General features: G+C 42.8%; 2 protein-coding genes across 5 annotated transcripts; both read right to left on the bottom strand.

Annotated features, from left to right (window-relative positions):
- Positions 1-2,187: 2,187 nt before the first annotated feature.
- Positions 2,188-3,776, bottom strand: LOC106574584 (cocaine- and amphetamine-regulated transcript protein). Its single transcript, XM_014150559.2, has 3 exons — positions 3,324-3,776; positions 3,092-3,175; positions 2,188-2,787 (listed from the first exon to the last, which is right to left on the bottom strand). Exons 1-3 carry the CDS (start codon positions 3,456-3,458, stop codon positions 2,680-2,682), a joined length of 327 nt encoding a protein of 108 aa, XP_014006034.1. The 5' UTR covers positions 3,459-3,776; the 3' UTR covers positions 2,188-2,679.
- Positions 3,777-12,962: 9,186 nt separating this feature from the next.
- On the bottom strand, positions 12,963-19,221 carry LOC106574482 (interferon-induced protein 44-like). 4 transcript variants are annotated; one of them, XR_006759821.1, is made up of 11 exons: positions 18,930-19,221; positions 18,504-18,609; positions 17,957-18,346; positions 16,229-16,283; positions 15,868-16,063; positions 15,166-15,318; positions 14,756-14,927; positions 14,580-14,680; positions 14,294-14,494; positions 13,772-13,833; positions 12,963-13,556 (listed from the first exon to the last, which is right to left on the bottom strand). XR_006759821.1 is itself a non-coding variant. In XM_045697713.1 (10 exons), the coding sequence occupies exons 2-9, from the start codon at positions 18,592-18,594 to the stop codon at positions 14,294-14,296; spliced, it is 1,359 nt and encodes a 452-aa protein (XP_045553669.1). In that variant the 5' UTR covers positions 18,595-18,609; positions 18,930-19,221; the 3' UTR covers positions 12,963-13,833. The 4 variants fall into 4 exon arrangements, 2 of the variants coding, with proteins under 2 accessions (XP_045553669.1, XP_045553668.1); XR_006759820.1 differs by having other exon boundaries at positions 13,772-14,494; XM_045697713.1 differs by having other exon boundaries at positions 12,963-13,833.
- Between the last annotated feature and the right edge of the window lie 691 nt (positions 19,222-19,912).

Here is a 19,912-nt window from a genome sequence, read left to right on the forward strand (position 1 = left end):
ACGCACACACACACACACACACACACACACACACACACACACACACACACACAATCCTAATGCTATGTTGTTTCCTCTGTCTGTCAGATCTGTTCCCAGCTGACCAGTCGGGTGGAGAGGCTGCAGGCAGCACACAGAGAGGACCTGGACAAACTCAGGGTGAGGATGAATATGGCACCGTCTGATGATGTCACAGTTTGACAATCACACAGTTTGATGATATCATTTGTTCTGAATGGATATCACCCCTCACTCTGCATGTTCATAATAAAACATTTTTGAACTCTCTCGTCAAACCCTTCCCACCCCTCTCCTCCCTCTCTCAGAATGCTGTGCTGGCGTGTTCTCACTGCCGACAGGCTCTAGATTCTCCTGTTATGGAAGGCTTCTGTTCCACAGCTCCGTACCAGAGAAGTATCAGCACCAGAGAACCAGGCCAGCAGAGACCAGGAAAAAGAACCAGACCAGCAGATGACTGGTACCAGAGAACAAAACCAGGAGAAGGTGTGTCTGTGGCCAGGTCACAGAGCTGGAGAAGGAGCTGGCCCAGACTAAACTACAGATGGTGGAGGCCAAGTGCAAGATCCAGGTCAGCTCATAGCACACTACACACTTCATAGTGCACACTACACACTTCATAATGCACACTACACACTTGTTTTGTGGACAGTACACACTCCATAGTGATATATGATGTGTTGTGTTGTCCCCTGTGTAGGAGCTGGAACACCAGAAGGGTGTGCTGCAACGTGATCTCCAGACAGCTAGGAACAGCTGGCTCAGTAATACTGTGAGCTCCATACGGTCAGCCGGAGGGGGCCTGCAGAGCAGCAGCCTACCCAGTGGGAGAGCCTCGGTAATGGGGCGTTCTCTCCATGGCCACCCCCTCTCAGCCTGGAGCTCCAGGAGACTGTCATGGGCCCCCAGGATGGACCGGGGGGGAGATGTCTGACAGGGAGATGGAAGGTAGGGGGAGAGACAGCAAGAGGACATAATGAGAGTATAGATAATATGTATTGGAATGATTATAGTGTACATGTCTATTGGTGACTGTTTGTTTCTGCATTTTAGTCCCTATATTGGTTTTATTTGTTATTGTCATTTTTATTTTCAATCTTTTCTTATTTATACAGGAATTGTATGTTTTATGTATTGCTTTGGCTGCATTGTGTTGTCCCTAAAGCGTGTGAATAACTGAATCCTCTTAAAACAAAACTCCAAACTAGTAATACTTGTATGGCACCCAGTCCTTCATTCAAAACCTTTCATTGTGCATTCATTTTTTGATTTGATTTGTTACATACAGTACATCTCTGATCTTGTCAATATCAGATTTTTCTTTTTACTTACAGTGAAGTAAAATCAATAGTCATCATTGCAGTACATTCAAGTATATATCCATACTTTTTATGTTTATACTTTACAGACATTTTCATTAAGTAGTTCTCAAAATCTGTAGCAGACAAACCAGTTCACATGTAAAGTCAGCCAGGTCACCCGGTATACAAGTCAGTATTCGACGTCCATCCTTATCTGAGGATGTCCGGAGATGATGTGGAAATCGGCCACTAGGAGCAACGGTGGACGCTGTTACCTTCAATTAGGTTGTGATTTTCAGAAGTATCTGCCTCTGATTCCACATTTTGGAAGTTTTAATCCAGCGATAGAAAGTTGTTTTTGAGATCGTTGTTTTATTAAGCCTATCCCAAACCTTAACCCTTACCTTAACCATTTGGAGTTAATGCCTAAACTGTACCTTAAACACTTTGAAATGTGAAGTTTGAGAAACATGGATGTACGTCTAATTCTGACGTGAGACTGTGAGATCTAGTTGTGTAATGTATAGGTTTACCAAACATATAAGTGATCATCAATTTAGAGCAGTCTGATTAAGTAATAGTAAATAGTCTTTTAACAAAAGAGAACAGAAACATATCAAAAGTGAGCATCGTATTGTGCACGGCAGTTACGTTATATGAACATGTATTTCTAGATGAAACACTGATTAAGTTTGGTGAAAATGTGACTGTATGATTTTGATTGTGAAATACTTAGTCAATTGAAAATGTGCTTCAAGTTTTGAAACAACTTCCTTGTTGGTGATCTGTTTTGAGTTTTGTACTAAGAGTAGTGAAAATGTACCATATAGCCTACTTGTTAAAATTGCACTGAAGCAATACAAAAAACTGTAAATCATGGACTTTATTAATCACAGTGAATTTCTTTGTACTTAGTCCAAATAGAGGAGACAGCAGAGAGCACAGATGAAGGGAACAAGTTGGGTAGTGTCTTAAATGACACCCTATTCCCTATAAAGTGCAATACTTTTGACTGAAGCAACATAGGACTGACACATAGGACTCTGGCCAAAATAGTGCATTATAGGGAATAGATTGTTATTTGGGATACAACCTTTATGTTAGACAACAAACCCTCCATTACACACCAGGGTCACGTTCAGGACAGGAGAGGGCAACATGCTGAAAGTAAAGCTGACATGATTCCTATTTACTTTACATGTCAGATAAGAGGCATGTCTGTTCAACATACAATATTTCTGTCTGAACGTTCCACGATCTGAATGTGATCCACAGAATGAGGAAAAAGCTTCTGTTCTCTCTCTCCTATTTCTCTCTGCTCCCCTCCCTACACTGTTTATCCTTTTCTCTTCTCCTCTTCTCACAAACACTTGAGGACATAGAAGTTGCAGGTCGTCCCACGCGGACACCCGCACAGCGTTCCGACACGCGCACCCTTGCGAACAGCGCACTGCTCGCCCGCGTCACACTGGAAACAAACAGTCTGATTATTAATTGAGTGATGATGACGGTGGCGTCTGTCTCCAGACTATGGGATTCTGAAACATCTACACCGGTTTCCCAGAACCAGATTAATCCTAGCAACCCCTGAACTATATCTTTTTTAAACACGGTCAATTGAGAACCTTTATCGAAAGTCCCGTTTTAACCATTTGAAACACGCAATATAAGGCTAGACTCAATGAAGAAGTAAAATGCACGATACAGACAGGCTAACTACTTAAAAAGTGTTTATACTAGGACTTTAGCCACTTTAAAATGGTCGATCTTACCGACGGCAGCCAGCCGAGCTTCTTTTCTGATAACGGCATCTGTTTGTTCTTCAGTTTCTCCAGAACTTCTTGCAAAGCTTCAATCTACACGACAAGAGAAAAACAAAAACGATAGACTTCTATAGATATAGCTAGAAAACAAGTACAAAGATGGGGATGAATCGACTAAACTAACACATTGCCAAACGCACAAACGAAACAACTTCACAAACATAAAACTATTTAAACTTACCAGATCCTTCTCTTCTTGTGATTTGTGTGGGAACTCTAGAGCGCGAGTCTCAAACTCCAACGAGGTGTCGCCGTCAGCGAGACAGAGACATGCGCAGCAGGAGGCGGCGAGGAAAAGCAGTAGAATGCTGGCCATGGTGCTGAAACAACCAGAAGGGATGGAGATACAGCGGGGCCTCTGCAGGTGGTTAGCAGGGGCTTGGTGAACACTGGGCGGGTGAAGTGGGCTATGATTCGGGGTGATAGACGCGAGGGCTTGATTTTATAGCGTTTGCTGACGTCATACAGCTACAGTAATATGTATGACCACTGACATGAGCGGAGCGACAGACGTAACCACTGACCGGAGAGGGTCATATGCACGCACATACACGCGCCAGAGGATGTTGTGATGGAGAGGCGTTGTCTGATAGAACACCTCTGTTCACCTCTTTCCAATAATCCCAGGTCAAAGCCCCTGGCTGTTGAGACCAATCTTTAATCAGCATCCAATTTCCTCTTGGGTGTGTGTGTATGCCTAACCTCTCATTTGCTCATTTGGTCCAGGAGAACTGTGTACACAGTGAGCAGGCCTGAGACTCTACATCACAGGCTAATCTCACCAGACCACTTAAATAACCCACCTCTCTCTATCTCTCTCTCACACACACACACACACACAAACACACACACACACACACACACACACACACACACACACACACACACACACACACACACACACACACACACACACACACACAAAAAAAAAAAAAACTATTTCCAAGCAAGAATTCTGCTTAGGAGTGGTTTTTGTGGGGAGGGGAAAACTGAAAACCAGCTCTTATTGGCTGAGGTTTGGAACTCTCTTTGTCTATTCATCAATTTACCGCATTGTGATGTCACCATGGAAAGGTGGAACTCCCGTCCCATGCAAACCTGCTGATTAGAAGGTCCCGTGTAGATTATCATTTCAACCAGCAACTATCAGGAATTAACACTGATTTGACAAAATCACACTTTTAGAGTGTTCGTTTCATCACCTGTTGTTGTACAATACAGGAGCGCAACTTTGGTTTTAGAATAATAATAATAATAATATATATATATATATTTTTATCCAGTCAGACAAACACTCCAAACAGCCTACCCGACCGCTCGGAGGCTTCCGCACGGTCCTAAAGCACACCGTTGCCTCGTTTTGTATCATATTCCAATTCTAAAACTGGGGGGGGGGGACAAAAAAACGTAATTTCAGAATGTGGCCGGGACATGTCCTCCCCATCCCCAGTGAAAGTTGCACCCCTAGTACAATATGATATAAAACACAGGAAAAACAGAATGTTGACTGCACTGGGCCTTTAAAGTGAACCTATTGATCCAGTGCAACCCTGCTGAACCAAAGTAGTCAACACTAGAAAATAAAGATTAGTCGGATATGAAGACAGCTATGTGTGGGCATGTCTACTTGTGTGTGTGTTCTATTTGTCTGAACAGGAAGCTTTTCAGATATCAGTGTCTGTTAATATCGTTGGAACGAATCTAATATTTACAACAATATTTGGACAAAACACTTGAAACTATTTTCTTGTTGTTGTAAAAACTGCTTATAGGTCTCTTTTTTGTTTGTTTAAAAGATCCTTTACGTGAGAGACACCACTGGCACTGTCCTCAATGGTACTCCCACCGTCTTTCACTGTCCTCAATGGTACTCCCACCGTCTTTCACTGTCCTCAATGGTACTCCCACCGTCTTTCACTGTCCTCAATGGTACTCCCACCGTCTTTCACTGTCCTCAATGGTACTCCCACCGTCTTTCACTGTCCTCAATGGTACTCCCACCGTCTTTCACTGTCCTCAATGGTACTCCCACCGTCTTTGGTCTTTGTCATGGTGGCTAGCAGCGTATGTTAGGCTGTTACTCCTCGCAGTTCTTTTGGGTTGTTGTCCTGTTGCATCACCTAACTTCTGTTGAGCTTCAATTGGCGGACAGATAGCCTTACATTCTCCTGCAAAATGTCTTGATAAACTTGGGAATTCATTTCTCCGTCGATGATAGCAAGCTGTCCAGGCCCTGAGGCAGCAAAGCTGCCCCAAACCATGATGCTCCCTCCACTATAGTTTACAGTTGGGATGAGGTTTTGATGTTGGTGTGCTGTGCCTTTTTTTTCTCCACACATAGTGTTGTGTGTTCCTTCCAAACACCACAACTTAAGTTTCATCTGTCCACAGAATATTTTGCCAGTAGCGCTGTGGAACATCCAGATGCTCTTTTGCGAACTTCAGACACGCAGCAATGTTTTTTTGGACAGCAGTGGCTTCTTCCATGGTGTCCTCCCATGAACACCATTCTTGTTGAGTGTTTTACGTATTGTAGACTCGCCAAAAGAGATGTTAGCTTGTTCCAGAGATTTCTGTAAGTTTTTAGCTGACACTCTAGGACTCTTCTTAACCTCATTGAGCATTCTGCGCTGTGTTCTTGCTGTCATCTTTGTAGGATGGCCACTCCTATGGAGAGTAGCAACAGTGCTGAAATTTCTCCATGTATAGACAATTTGTCTTACCGTGGACTGACTTTTAGAGATACTTTTGTAACCATTCCCAGCTTCATGCAAGGCAACAATTCTTAATCTTAGGCCTTCTGAGATCTCTTTTGTTCGAGGAATGATTCACATCAGGCAATGCTTATTGTGAATAGCAACCTTACATTTTGTGAGTGTTTTTTATGAGGCAGGGCAGCTCTAACCAAAATCTCCAATCTCGTCCCATTGATTGGACTCCAGGTTAGTTGACTCCTGACTCCAATTAGCTTTTGGAGAAGTCATTAGCCTAAGGGTTCACATACTTTTCCCAAACTACACTGTGAATGTTTAAATTATGTATTCAATATAGACAAGAAAAATATAATAATTTGTGTGTTATTAGTTTAAGCACACTGTGTTTGTCTATTGTTGTGACTTAAATGAAGATCAGATCACATTTTATGTAAAATGTATGCAGAAATCCAGGTAATTCCAAAGGGTTCACATACTTTTTCTTGCCACTGAATTTAGAATTAAAGTCACACTTAACCAGCATGGCTACCACAGCATTCTGCAGTTATACGCCATCCCATCTGGTTTGCGCTTAGTGGGACTATCATTTGTTTTTCCAACAGGACAATGACCCAAAACACACCTCCAGGCTGTGTAAGGGCTATTTGACCAAGAAGGAGAGTGATGGAATGCTGCTCCAGATGACCTGGCCTCCACAATCACCCGACCTCAACCCAATTGAGATGGTTTGGGATGAGTTGGACCTCAGAGTGAAGGAAAAGCAGCCAACAAGTGCTCAGCATATGTGGGAACTCCTTCAAGACTGTTGGAAAAGCATTCCAGGTGAAGCCGGTTGAGAGAATGCCAAGAGTGTGCAAAGCTGTCATCAAGGCAAAGCGTAGCTACTTTGAAGAATCTAAAATATATTTTCATTTGTTTAACACTTTTTGGGTTACTACATGATTCTATATGTATTATTTCATAGTTTTGATGTCTTCATTATTATTTTACAATGTAGAAAATAGTAAACATTTGACTGGTACTGTATGTATTTTTTCCTGCTCTTGGGATATAATTACTGGTTGGATGACCTTATTATGTATATATATTAGATTTTTGAAAAATATTTTGTACTTTTTTAGAACTCTTTATGCGATGCACACTGCAGAGAACACCGGAAGAAGAATTATCACTGAATTATCACAGTGAATTATTGTAATGTTTGTTTATGTGTCAATCAATCCCATAAGGGATTGGTTGCCAACTGGCGATTTGACACAAAATAAATTGTTATTAATTTAATTAATATTTTCATTCATTGACACCCCTTCAAATTAATGGATTCAGTTATGCCAGCAACACCTGTTGCTGACAGGTGTATAAAATCGAGCACACAGCCATGCAATCTCCATAGACAAACATTGGCAGTAGAATGGCCTTACTGAAGAGCTCAGTGACTTTCAACGTGGCTCCATCACTGGATTCCACATTCCCCACAAGTCAGTTCATACAATTTCTGCCCTGCTAGAGCTGCCCTGGTCAACTGTAAGTTCTGTTATTGTGAAGTGGAAACGTCTAGGAGCAACAACAGCTCAGCCGCGAAGTGGCAGACCACACAAGCTCACAGAACGGGGGAAGCAAGTCTCTGTAGCAATGTTCAAAATTCTAGTGGAAAACCTTCCCAGAACAATGGAGACTGTTATAGCAGAAAAGGGGAGACCAACTCCAGCATTATCATGCTGAAACATGAGGTGATGGTGTGACAATGGGCCTCGGGATCTCATCATGGTATCTCTGTGCATTCAAATTGCCATCGATAAAGTGCAATTGTGTTCATTGTCTGTAGCTTATGCTTGCCCGTACCACAACCCCACCTCCACCATGAAGCACTCTGTTCACAACGTTTACATCAGAAAACCGCTCGCCCACACAACGCCATACTGTACATGTGGTCTGAAATCAATCAAATTCTCTAAAGCGATGTTGTGGAGGCGGCCTATGGTAGAGAAATGAGCATTACATTCTCTGGCAACAGCTCTAGTGGACATTCCTGCAGTCAGCATGCCAAATGCAAGCTCCCTCAAAATTTGAGACATCTGTGGCATTGTGTTGTGTGACAAAACTGCACATTTTAGAGTGGCCTTTTATTGTCCAGAGCACAAGGTGCAATTGTGTATTGATCATGCTGTTTAATCAGCTTCTTGATATGCCACACCTGTCAGGTGGATGGATTATCTTGGCTAAGGAAAAATGCTCAATAACATGGATGTAAACAAATTTGTGACAAAAAATTGTTGGCGTATGGAACATTTCGAGGATCTTTTATTTCAGCTCATGAAACATGTGACCAACACTTTACATGTTGTGTTTATATTTCTGTATTGGTTTACTAAAAGGTAATCAAGTACCATTCTATTCTATTTTTGGTTTAGTTTATTGGTGTTTCAGCATTAGTACAGGCTATTACAAAGAGTTGTCATTAAAAACCCTCAATTACTTTGCTGTTACAATAAAAAACATAAATGTTAAATCAATACAACAATTTGAAAGTACTAAAGAAAGGCTATGCTAAAATGTTACATTCTATTTGATTCCATTCTATCCAAAGGCAGCTTCCATGGATAATCAACTTCAGCAACTGCTGCAACCGCCAGGGACCCACCGTACTTGTGGCCTACAACAAGGCTGGATTTGTTTTCGGAGGTTACATCAGTAAGGACTACGCCCAGACTGGACAGGTGATCAATGATGATAAGGCCTTTCTCTACAGCATCACTGACCAGAGAGAAAAGCCACTACGTCTGTCAAATCAATCAATCAAATGTATTTATAAAGCCCTTTGTACATCAGCCGATGTCAGTGTTATACAGAAACCCAGCCTAAAACCCCAAACGCAAGCAATGCAGATTTAGAAGCACGGTGGCTAGGAAAAACTCCCTAGAAATGCAGGAACCTAGGAAGAAATCTAAAGAGGAGCCAGTCCTCTTCTGGCTGTGCCGAGTGGAGATTATAACAACATGTTCCAACGTTCATAGATGAACAGCAGGGTCAAATAATAATAATCACAGTGGTTGTAGAAGGTGCAACAGGTCAGCACCTCAGGAGAAAATGTCAGTTGGCTTTTCAAAGCCGAGCATTCAGAGTTAGAGACAGCAGGTGCGGTCTACAGAGTGGAGGGTGAGTTACAGTCACTTAGGACAAATCTCACATGGTACCATATTCCTTTTATGGTGGACTACTTTTTCTACTTTTTTAATGTAATGAACAGGATTAGACTAACAGACCTTTGAAGATACCCTGGAACAATGTATGCCCATTGATACAGTGCAAATTAACCCCATTTCTATCCATACAGACTAGGAGGTCGTCTGGCAAAGCCCTGGAGAAACGCACTTTGGACATCTGAGCAAGTATTACAGTCTTTGAACCTAACCTAACCTAAACTGCACACCATTTACCAAAAATACAGCAATTCAGTTATTATAAAAAATTGTAGGAATAGAGAACAATTGAAGGAAAACAGGTGACTGAGCCCCAGCCGAGGGAAGAAGTATAACTGCCAACACCAGAGTCCGAAGGGATACATTCTAATAACAAGTATATCATATAAGCATATTATGCAGATAAGACATCTTAATTATCTATGTTACCCAACTAATTCTGATTCTTCCGCCACAGCCCCTTTGGCAGCGATTACAGCCTTGATTATTCTTAGGTATGATGCTACAAGCTTGGCACACCTGTATCTGGGGAGTTTCTCCCATTCTTCTCTGCAGATCCTCAAGATCGGTCAGGTTGGATGGGGAGAGCTGCTGCACAGCTATTTTCAGGTCTCTTCAGAGATGTTTGATCGGGTTCGAGACCGGGCTCTGGCTGGGCCACTCAAGGACATTCAGAGACTTGTCCCGAAGCCACTCCTGCATTGTCTTGGCTGTGTGCCTAGGGTCGTTGTCCTGTTGGAAGGTTGAACCTTCGCTCCAGTCTGAGGTCCTGAGCACTCTGGAGCAGGTTTTCATCAAGGATCTCTCTGTACTTTGCTCCGTTCATCTTTGCCTCGATCCTGACTAGTATTCCAGTCCCTGCCACTGAAAAACATCCCCACAGCATGATGCTGCCACCACCATGCTTCACCGTAGGGATGGTGCCAGGTTTCTTCCAGACGTGACGTTTGGCATTCAGGCCAAAGAGTTTCATCAGACCAGAGAATCTAGTTTCTCATGGTCTGAGAGTCTGTTGGTGCCTTTTGGAAAACTCCAAGTGGGCTGTCATGTGCCTTTTACTGAGGACTGGCTCTGCCTCGACATTATCCTGTCTCGGAGCTCTACCGATAATTCCTGCGACCTCATGGCTTGGTTTTTGCTCTGGCATGCACTGTCAACTGTGGGACCTTACATAGACAGGTGTGTGCCTTTCCAAATCATGTCCAATCAATTGAATTTACCACAGGTGGATTCCAATCAAGTTGTAGAAACATCTTAAGGATGATCAATGGAAACAGGATGCACCTGAGCTCAATTGAGTCTCATAGCAAAGGGTCTGAATACTTATGTAAATAAGGTATTTCATTTTTTTTTTTATTATACACTTTTTTAACTATACAATTTTCTAAAAACCTGTTTTCACTTTGTCATTATGGGGTATTGTGTGTAGATTGCTGAGGATTGTTATTATTATTGTTTTATCCATTTCAGAATAATGCTGTAATGTAACAAAATGTGTAAAAAGTCAAGGGGTGTGAATAGTTTCCGAAGGCACTGTATATCCTATTCAGACCCTCCTATGTCAGTGTGAAACATTACATGAAATGCATTGCTCTCATATGCAATCCTCCTGAGAGTTATTATTTCCCACTGCATGTTGATCACAGGCATTCCCCAGCTCGTACTGCTGACCAAAGTGGACGAGGCCTCCGGCTGGTACTGCTGACCAAAGTGGACGAGGCCTCCGGCTGGTACTGCTGACCAAAGTGGACGAGGCCTCCGGCTGGTACTGCTGACCAAAGTGGACGAGGCCTCCGGCTGTTACTGCTGACCAAAGTGGACGAGGCCTCCAGCTGGTACTGCTGACCAAAGTGGATGAGGCCTCCAGATGGTACTGCTGACCAAAGTGGATGAGGCCTCCGGCTGGTACTGCTGACCAAAGTGGACGAGGCCTCCGGCTGGTACTGCTGACCAAAGTGGACGAGGCCTCCGGCTGTTACTGCTGACCAAAGTGGACGAGGCCTCCAGCTGGTACTGCTGACCAAAGTGGATGAGGCCTCCAGCTGGTACTGCTGACCAAAGTGGACGAGGCATCCAGCTGGTACTGCTGACCAAAGTGGATGAGGCCTCCAGCTGCTACTGCTGACCAAAGTGGATGAGGCCTCCAGCTGCTACTGCTGACCAAAGTGGATGAGGCCTGCCGCCTGGTGGCAGAGGAGCTGCAGAGTGTTTACCTCAGCCACTACATAAAGAGGAAGGTGAGATGTTTACTAATTGCATGTAACTGCATGGCTGTTAAAGATCAACACAAAGTGCTAATTGGCTAAGTTAAAGGTATAGTTCCCACAAATTACAAAATTACATCGGTTTCCTTACCCTGTAAGCAGTCTATGGACAAGGTATGACCTCAATCCATGCTTCGGTTTAGTTTCCATGGCATGGTTTCCAAATGCATCTGTGGCACAGAACTCATTTAGCATTTGTGGCACAAATCCCATTCAAGTCATGGGACCTATATTAGTGTTTTCCGCGCATCATGCTCAAATCATCTATACGTAACTTTGTTGAGCTTCACAATCAATTTGAGATACTTTCGGATGATTTGGACATGTTGAGCGTAACGTCCTAATAATAACGGTCCAATGACTTGAATGGGATTTGTGCGACAAATGCTAAAATGTTACCATTTAGAAACCGTGCCAGGGAAATAAAACCAATGCATCAATTGTTGTCATACCTTGTACATAGACTGCTAACAGGGTAAGGAAACCAACGTAGAATTTTGTAATTTGGGTGAACTATCCCTTTAAGTAATTGCTAAATGTGTTTGTGTGTTTTTCAGACCCACGAGTTAAGTGCGTCGCTGGGTATTCATGTGTCTTGTATTCTGCCAGTGAACAACTACAGCCAGGAGTGTGAGCAGGATCAGAACACTGATATCCTGCCCGCCCAGTCTGAACCAGATGTTGAACTATGCTGACAGCTTCTTCAAAAACCAGCTGGAGGAGCAGGAAGAGCTGCATGCATCTAAACCCCGGCCCCGCCCCAAACCTGAGCCAACAGAGACAAGTACTGTTACATGCTCACAATAATGCGATTATTGTGGATAGCCAGATTAATATAATAGTTCGATTAAAATGTTTACTTGCTTTGCTTAGAATAACCATTTCCCTAATAATCCTGTTTGCATGGACACATCTGAAATCAGGCTAACTGATGGCACACGGATAAATGCAGAAAATCGGCTATCAAAATAAACGTTCTACCGCAGCAACCATTATATTTTTGGGTAGAATATTTGATTCGGAGTTCAGACATATACAGTTTGTATGTGAAAACTCCTTAGAAAGACGCATACATTGTTGTTCCGAACACACGTCAGTCGCGCTAGAGGGAGGCTCGCTCGGCTCGTGCTAGAACATGCACTGATGAAATACACCACTGGAACCCCAATTAGGGGTTTACATGTCCTAATAATTAGAACGACTGCTCAGAAAACCAGGTGTTTTAATCCGCGTATGCTTACTTCAATTTCGACTTTACACCGATTTAACATAAACAGAGTAAGGTGTTTGAATGACTATTGCATAATCTGCCTACTGCCATAGTCAGTTTAATATACAATTATTAGTGTGGATGTAAACATACTCAAAGAACATTGTTTGAGTTACCTATATTTTCTGGGTAAGATGTAGTAATGTAACCACATATAGGTTTCCTGCATCTATATGTTGTTGGTCTGTGTCTATCTTCTCTGCAAACCCTTACTTTAACCTAGCATGTTAATAAGGTCCGGATGGATTGAGGTATCTCACCAGTACTCCTCCAGGTTTTAGTCCACCAGAGGTGGGGCTCCCCATCTATAGTCCCGTTCCCCAGCTTCTAATATACTACTGTTGTGGAAATTCAACACAGGGACACTCAAAGTCAATATTACATGAATCGTTGTTTATTAACAGCAAGCTGGGGAGGTTAAAGTCAAACTTAGATGCATAAAGTACCGGTCTGAAGTAAGCTCCCCCAGGGCAGTCCTGTTAGTTCTCTTATATACTGGTTACAGACACATTACATAGGCATGGTTCATAGGGCTGGTTCCGGCATGTGTCTGGCTATCTTAACTTCTAAAACATATTCTGGGTGTTCTGCCAGATGGTCCTAAGGAGGGGCTCATTTCACCCGCTCTCATATCTTTACCAAGCACAGGCAGGAACCAAGGATTATTTATGACACTAAGACAAGATGAACATTTTGAAGGCTGTCTCGCACAATATAACATTTCCCATCACACTACTTTCATTATTCAAGACATTATCAACATTGTTGTTACTGATTCATGTTTTTACCATACTCCCTTAATATTTCATTAAAAGGATTCACTTTTCTGCTTTTACTCAATTATTGTTGTGAAATTGTTTGCTGTTTGTACCAGACTGCATCTCCACATGTCTCTTATGCTGGATGTCTCTCTCTGTCTTTCTGAAAGGTTGGACAACTGTAGAGCAAGTCTGAGTGAGTCAGGCCCTAGATATCCAACAGATATTTATTCAGCAATTAGTTTTGTTAAATGAAAATACTGTATTGAACAAAGTACAATGAGCAGTATACAGTTGTATGTCTTATCTGACCAATAGCAGTACAGAGTCTGCAGACAACACTACATACACATATTGTATCTAATTACAATATACACTGAGTGGACAAAACATTAAGAACAGCTCTTTCCATGACAGACTGACCAGGTGAATCCAGGTGAAAGCTATGATCCCTCAATGATGTTCCTTATTAAATCCACTTCAATCTGTGTAGATGAAGAGGAGGACACAGGTTAAAGACGGATTGTTAAGCCTTGAGACAATTGAGACATGGATTGTGTGTGTGTGCCATTCACAGGGTGAATGGGAAAGAGAAAAGATTGAAACGCCTTTGAACGGGGTATGGTAGTAGGTGCCAGGCACACCGGTTTGTGTCAAGAACTGAAACGCTGCTGGGTTTTTCAAGTTCAACAGTTTCCCGTGTGTGTCCACCACCTAAAGAACATCAACATTAGGAAGATGTTCCTAATGTTTGATATACTCAGTTGAAATTGTAACTGGGCAAAGTCAGAATGGAATAGCCTCGGAGAATTAAGACAAAAAGGTTTATAAAGCGATAACTAAAAGTTGCCATTTAAACACATCTAGGATCAGTGTATTCCCCAGAATCCTATCCTTAACTATTAGAAGGTAAAATCCCAAACGGACTTCAGATCAGTATCACACCTAATACCCTAGCCACTCAGACTTCTGTTCCACAGCCTGATAGATGTCATCAAAGTAGTTGTTAGAGTAGCGAAGCATCTGGACCACGGCAGTGAGCAGGAGGATGTCTGTGTGGATGTCCAGCTCAAGCTCCCGACTGTAGTTCTTCACTGGCAGGACACAGGACTGGGAAACACCCAGACACACACTCACCTCACGGGTCTGAAACAAACACGCACACGGTTGTAGTTAAATAAACATGGTGTATTATGTGAGAATAGGGTTCCAGACTCAGCCATGCACTCACCATCCTCTCTATGTAGTGGCTGAGGTAGATGTTGGTCAGGTCTTCTCTCACTAGAGGACAGGCCTCATCCACCTTGGTAAGCAGGACCAGCTGGGGAACACCTAGTGACACAACACACATGAACACACACATACACAGACATGTAAACCCACGCGCACACTCACTTCCTTCCTTACCCAGCTTGTTGATCCCCTTGCGGATGGCGGCGAGCTTGTCCACCATCTTGGCAGAGAGCAGAGTGACCTTGCAGGCGTCCAGTACGTAGACCACACAGTGGATCGTGTCCTTCAGGCTGGGCGACTTACAGAACCCGACACCATCCGTCTGGACAGACATGGACGGGTTGAACTGGGGGAGAGAAACAGGACTTCAGCCCCTAAGATAAATATACTACTACTGCTACTGTACTTTCAACCACATGCTTTCCCTACCATGAGGCTGGTGCTACTTTAACTCAGAGGACAGGCTCATTGTAATGGCTGGAATGATTGGTATCAAACACATGAAATCCTCCTGTTGATACATTTCTATTCATTCTGTCTTCCTCCAACAGCCTCCACTGCTACCATTTGCCAGTTTTACTCACCTGGTACCGGTCTTGTACGTGGCCCTTCATGATACTGTTGATGTCGTCTATATCCAGCCCTGCGCTGGGTCCTTCCTCCAGGCCCATGGTGTCACACAGGACCAGAGGGAGAGCCTTCCCACCCTGCTCTGCCTTGATGCTGTAGGTACGGAACTACAGAGAGAGAGAGATTTGGAATGTTAAGTCCAGTACAATAGGGATGTTCCATAAGCCTTGTATAATTTCAGACAGTAGTTTTGAAAGTAGTGCTCATGGGCCAAAACGGGATCCAGGGGGGGGTAGATGGTATGTTTTAAAATGTAAAATATATATTTTTTATAATAAAGTTCTACCTGATGACATAAAAAAAATATGTCAATAAAACTTAAACAGCGGTTTTCAAACAACTATGAGAATTGTGGTGACGTGGGGAGCAAGAAAATACCCTCCCTCTGGCTAGAAACTCACTGCAGGTTTAGAAAAGTACAGTTTTCTTGACCTTTAATCCTACCCCGTGATGTCACAGAGAAGTATTTTTTAAGACATTTCTTTTTATATTTTTAAATCACAGATCATAGAAACAATTTCCCCATAAGTAGACACTGATATGGTGCTGGAGATAATAAATATGAGGTGAAAAGTGGCAGAATTGTCCTTTAAGATCCCGGACTGCATCTTTAAGACACAACCACACACACACTCATGCGGGTATACAAACACTACCTGTGTGGTGAGGCTGGTGCCTGCGCTGCCGGTGTTAGCCTGCCCGGTAACATGTCCTTTGAAGACAGAGTTGATGGAGTTGAAGAAGCTGGACTTGCCAGCCCCGACCGGACCCACCAGCAGAACTCTGGCCTGGACCACAGACTTTACCTCAGGCTTATAGTTCTTGATATAGTCCATCAGGCGGTCCTTGGTGCTGTTAATGATAGAGATGGATGGAGAAAGGAAGAGAGAGATGGGTGACAGACGAATGATTGATTTAAGTATATTCATTGGAAGAGCAGAAGTGGTACTAGATGCATCAGTAGTTGCATAGTATTATGATTTTTGAACTGCTTTTGAGATTTAACAGACAGGATACCTATATCCTTCCCAGTCAATTTTCCTCCAAGGAGTCTTCAGACGGCCCCCACAGTCTGCCAGAAATTGAGACAAAAAAAAAACCCAACTGATTTAATCAATACACTAATTGCTTCAACAACCTCTCCCGCAATGTGAGCAAGACAAAGGAGATGATCGAGGACTACAGGAAAAGGAGGGCCGAACAGGCCCCCATTAACATCGACGGGGCTGTAGTGGAGCGGGTCGCGAGTTTCAAGTGTCCACATCACCAACAACTATCCTGGTCTAAACACACCAAGACAGTCATGAAGAGGGCACGACAACACCTTTTCCTCCTCAGGAGACTGAAAAGATTTGGCATGGGTCCCCAGATCCTCAAGAAGTTATACAGCGGCACCATTGAGAGCATCCTGACCGGTTGCATCACCGCCTGGTATGCAACTGCTCGGCATCCGAACGTAAGGCGCTACAGAGGGTAGTATGAACGGCCCAGTACATCACTGGGTCCAAGCTTCCTGCCATCCAGGACCTATTTAATAGGCGGTGTCAGAGGAAGGATAAAAAAAATTGTCAAAGATCCCAGTCACCCATTTCATAGACTGTTCTCTCTGCTACCGCATGGCAAGCAGTATCGGAGCACCAAGTCTAGGTCCAAAAGGCTCCATAACAGCTTCTACCCCCAAGCCATAAGGCTGCTGAACAATTAATCAAATGGCCACCCGGACTATTCACTTTACCCCTACCTACATGTACAAATTACTTCGACTAACATGTACCCCCAAACATTGACTCGGGAACAGGTACCCCCTGTATATAGCCTTGTTATTGTTATGTGTAATGTCTGCTTCCAGCCCACACCATCAAACACCTAGATCCCCTGAACGCAGCTCACTCTCCAGATCCCAATCACCTGAATTCTAATCACCTGTTCACACACCTGTATGCCATTATCACATGTGACACACATCCTTCAGAGCTCTGGTTATCCTCGTGATTTATTCCTCCCGTGTATGATAGTTTTTGCCTGCCTCACTATGACGCCTTTTTGCCTATTCCCTGCCTGTACTTTAGCCTATTGGATTTCCTGTTATCTACCTACTGCCTGATCTCCCGGACTACGTTACTAGCCTTTTCCCTGCCTGTACTGTTGCCTTTTTGGACCCCCTGTGTATGACCTTCTGCCTGCCCCTGGACCCAACTACCTGCCTCCTGTGTATGACCTTCTGCCTGCCCCTGGACCCAGCTACCTGCCTCCTCCTGTGTATGACCTTCTGCCTGCCCCTGGACCCAACTACCTGCCTCCTCCTGTGGTCCTTCACAAATAAACACCTGCTGCGCTTGAAACCAGCTGAAATGCTTACTTACAAGCCCTTAACCAACAGTGCAGTTCAAGAAAGAGTTAAGAAAATATTTATTAAATAAAGTTAAAAAAAATGTAATAAAAAGCAACACATAATGTAATGAACACACATTACATTATGTGTTGCTTTTTATTACATTTTTTTAACTTTATTTAATAAATATTTTCTTAACTCTTTCTTGAACTGCACTGTTGGTTAAGGGCTTGTAAGTAAGCATTTCACTGTAAGGTCTACACCTGTTGTATTCGGTGCATGTTACAAATAACATTTGATTTGATTATATTCACATTGCCTTCTGACTGGTTTTAATATTTTGCCATATTGGTTACATGTATCCAATCGTTTCAGTAGTGCCTAGGGAGTAGGGGCTATAAAGGACCACTCACCTTCCACTCTGTACACCTCACACTCTGTCAGCTGCAGGTCATTGCCATGCATCTCTTCCCCTTCAAAGGCGTAGCTGTTCCCTGCAACAACTTGAACTGTAGCGGTGTTATTATTAAGAAACCACAAGACGCCAACATTAAGACCATACTTTCCATCTGTGAAACCGTACTGGCCATTGGTACTGGACACACGCAGTGGATTTTCTCTCTGGTCGGTGATGCTGTAGAGAAAGGCCTTATCATCGTTGATGGCCTGGGTAGTCTGGGCGTAGTCCTTACTGATGTAACCTCCGAAAACAAACCCAGACTTGTTGTAGGCCACAAGTACGGTGGGTCCCTGGCCATCACAGCGGTTGTGGAAGGCTGAATGTATGTAGCTGTGGACGCTGGCTTTGAGCAGAACAAAATATAATAGAAAAGTACTTTATTACCTTTTACTGAAGCAATTGTTCTGTTCTGCCTGCATTGCAGGTATCTGGCCTGATAAAATGAATCTCATTTAAAAAAAAAAGATGCCATTAAAATGAAGTCCATTGTTCCGACAAACCTTTGTAGAGCTGGTGGAGTCTGACATGGCCGAACAGAGACAGCAGCTTTCTCTCCTGTTCTACTGACAGACTGGACTTCACAACACTCATGACGTCGCCAAGGACCTGCGGTAGAAAGACCAGCAATAAATAGTAACAGAAACACATGATCATACTGATTAACCTCACCTCACTATACAGACACACGCCGAGGAAAGAGCGAAAGGAATGTAGATTAGACAGACTCATATTTTCATAGATTAGACAGACTCATATTTTCATATTTGTATTGCTCTTAAATCTTTTTAATGAATTTTAATCTTATTAACACTTTGTTCTAGCTAGCTATTTGTGTAGGTAGCTATCAAGTAAACACAATGATGTGTTAGAATTATTTATTTTGAAGCGCTTTCTTTAGATTGTTATGATGATGTAGGTGATCTTACCGTTTGTAACTGATGCTCGTGTTAGAAATATAACTCTTCTAATGCAGTGGGCTACTGGGCTTCAATCATTCACAACAAGTATAATCAACCACAAAATTCAGGTCGCGCAGTATAAAACAGAGACGTTTCAAGCTTTCCTTTTCTTAAAACCGAAACTTCGGCTGCTTTGAGTCACTCAACTTCCCTTTCTTTTTGTTTGCAAAACAGGAAAGGACCGCTAGTGCGCTTGTTCGTGCTCTGCTGGCACGCCGGTCGTCGGGGTTAGATTTCTTTTAGTAGCATATCTCGATGTGCAGCCCGAAAGAGGGAGCACAGCCTGTAGCCGTCCCTCCACAAGTCATGTCAGGAAATCCAGGGCTTCTACAGTAGGATAGAAGACTGGGAATTGCTCATGGCTTAGAAATAAAACATAATGGTATTTCATTGACAATCAGCTGTAGTTCTATTTTAGGCTAGAGAAGCTTCTATGGTCACTTTAAAATTACCTGTACAATTCTTAGGTGTGGATGGATGTGGTGTGTGTGTGTGTGTGTGTGTGTGTGTGTAAGAAGAGAAGCAGTAGGTCAGAACAACACAGGTGTTATTATATTTTTATTAATGTTGTCTACTTTTTCAATATCATCTTTTTTTTAACAGCAATATCCACAAAAATATGAACAGTAAAGTCTTAACAGTAAAGTATTTAACTGTAAAATATGAACAGTAAAGTCTTAACAGTAAAGTATTTAACTGTAAAATATGAACAGTAAAGTCTTAACAGTAAAGTATTTAACTGTAAAATATGAACAAGTGTGCAAGAAAACATGAGTTATGGCACATCAGAGCGACCAGATACAAAAAAATAGATATTATATTTCCTTCATAATCTATAACTGATCATTCACAATTAATCAAGGCAAAAAGATACGGTAGTGCTTTACGTCACAGTCCTGTCCCAGCTGGAATTAACACATTGTGGTAACAATGGGGACTTTCAACCTGGT

This window comes from Salmo salar, chromosome ssa16, assembly GCF_905237065.1.
Source record: "Salmo salar chromosome ssa16, Ssal_v3.1, whole genome shotgun sequence".
Taxonomy (NCBI): domain Eukaryota; kingdom Metazoa; phylum Chordata; class Actinopteri; order Salmoniformes; family Salmonidae; genus Salmo; species Salmo salar.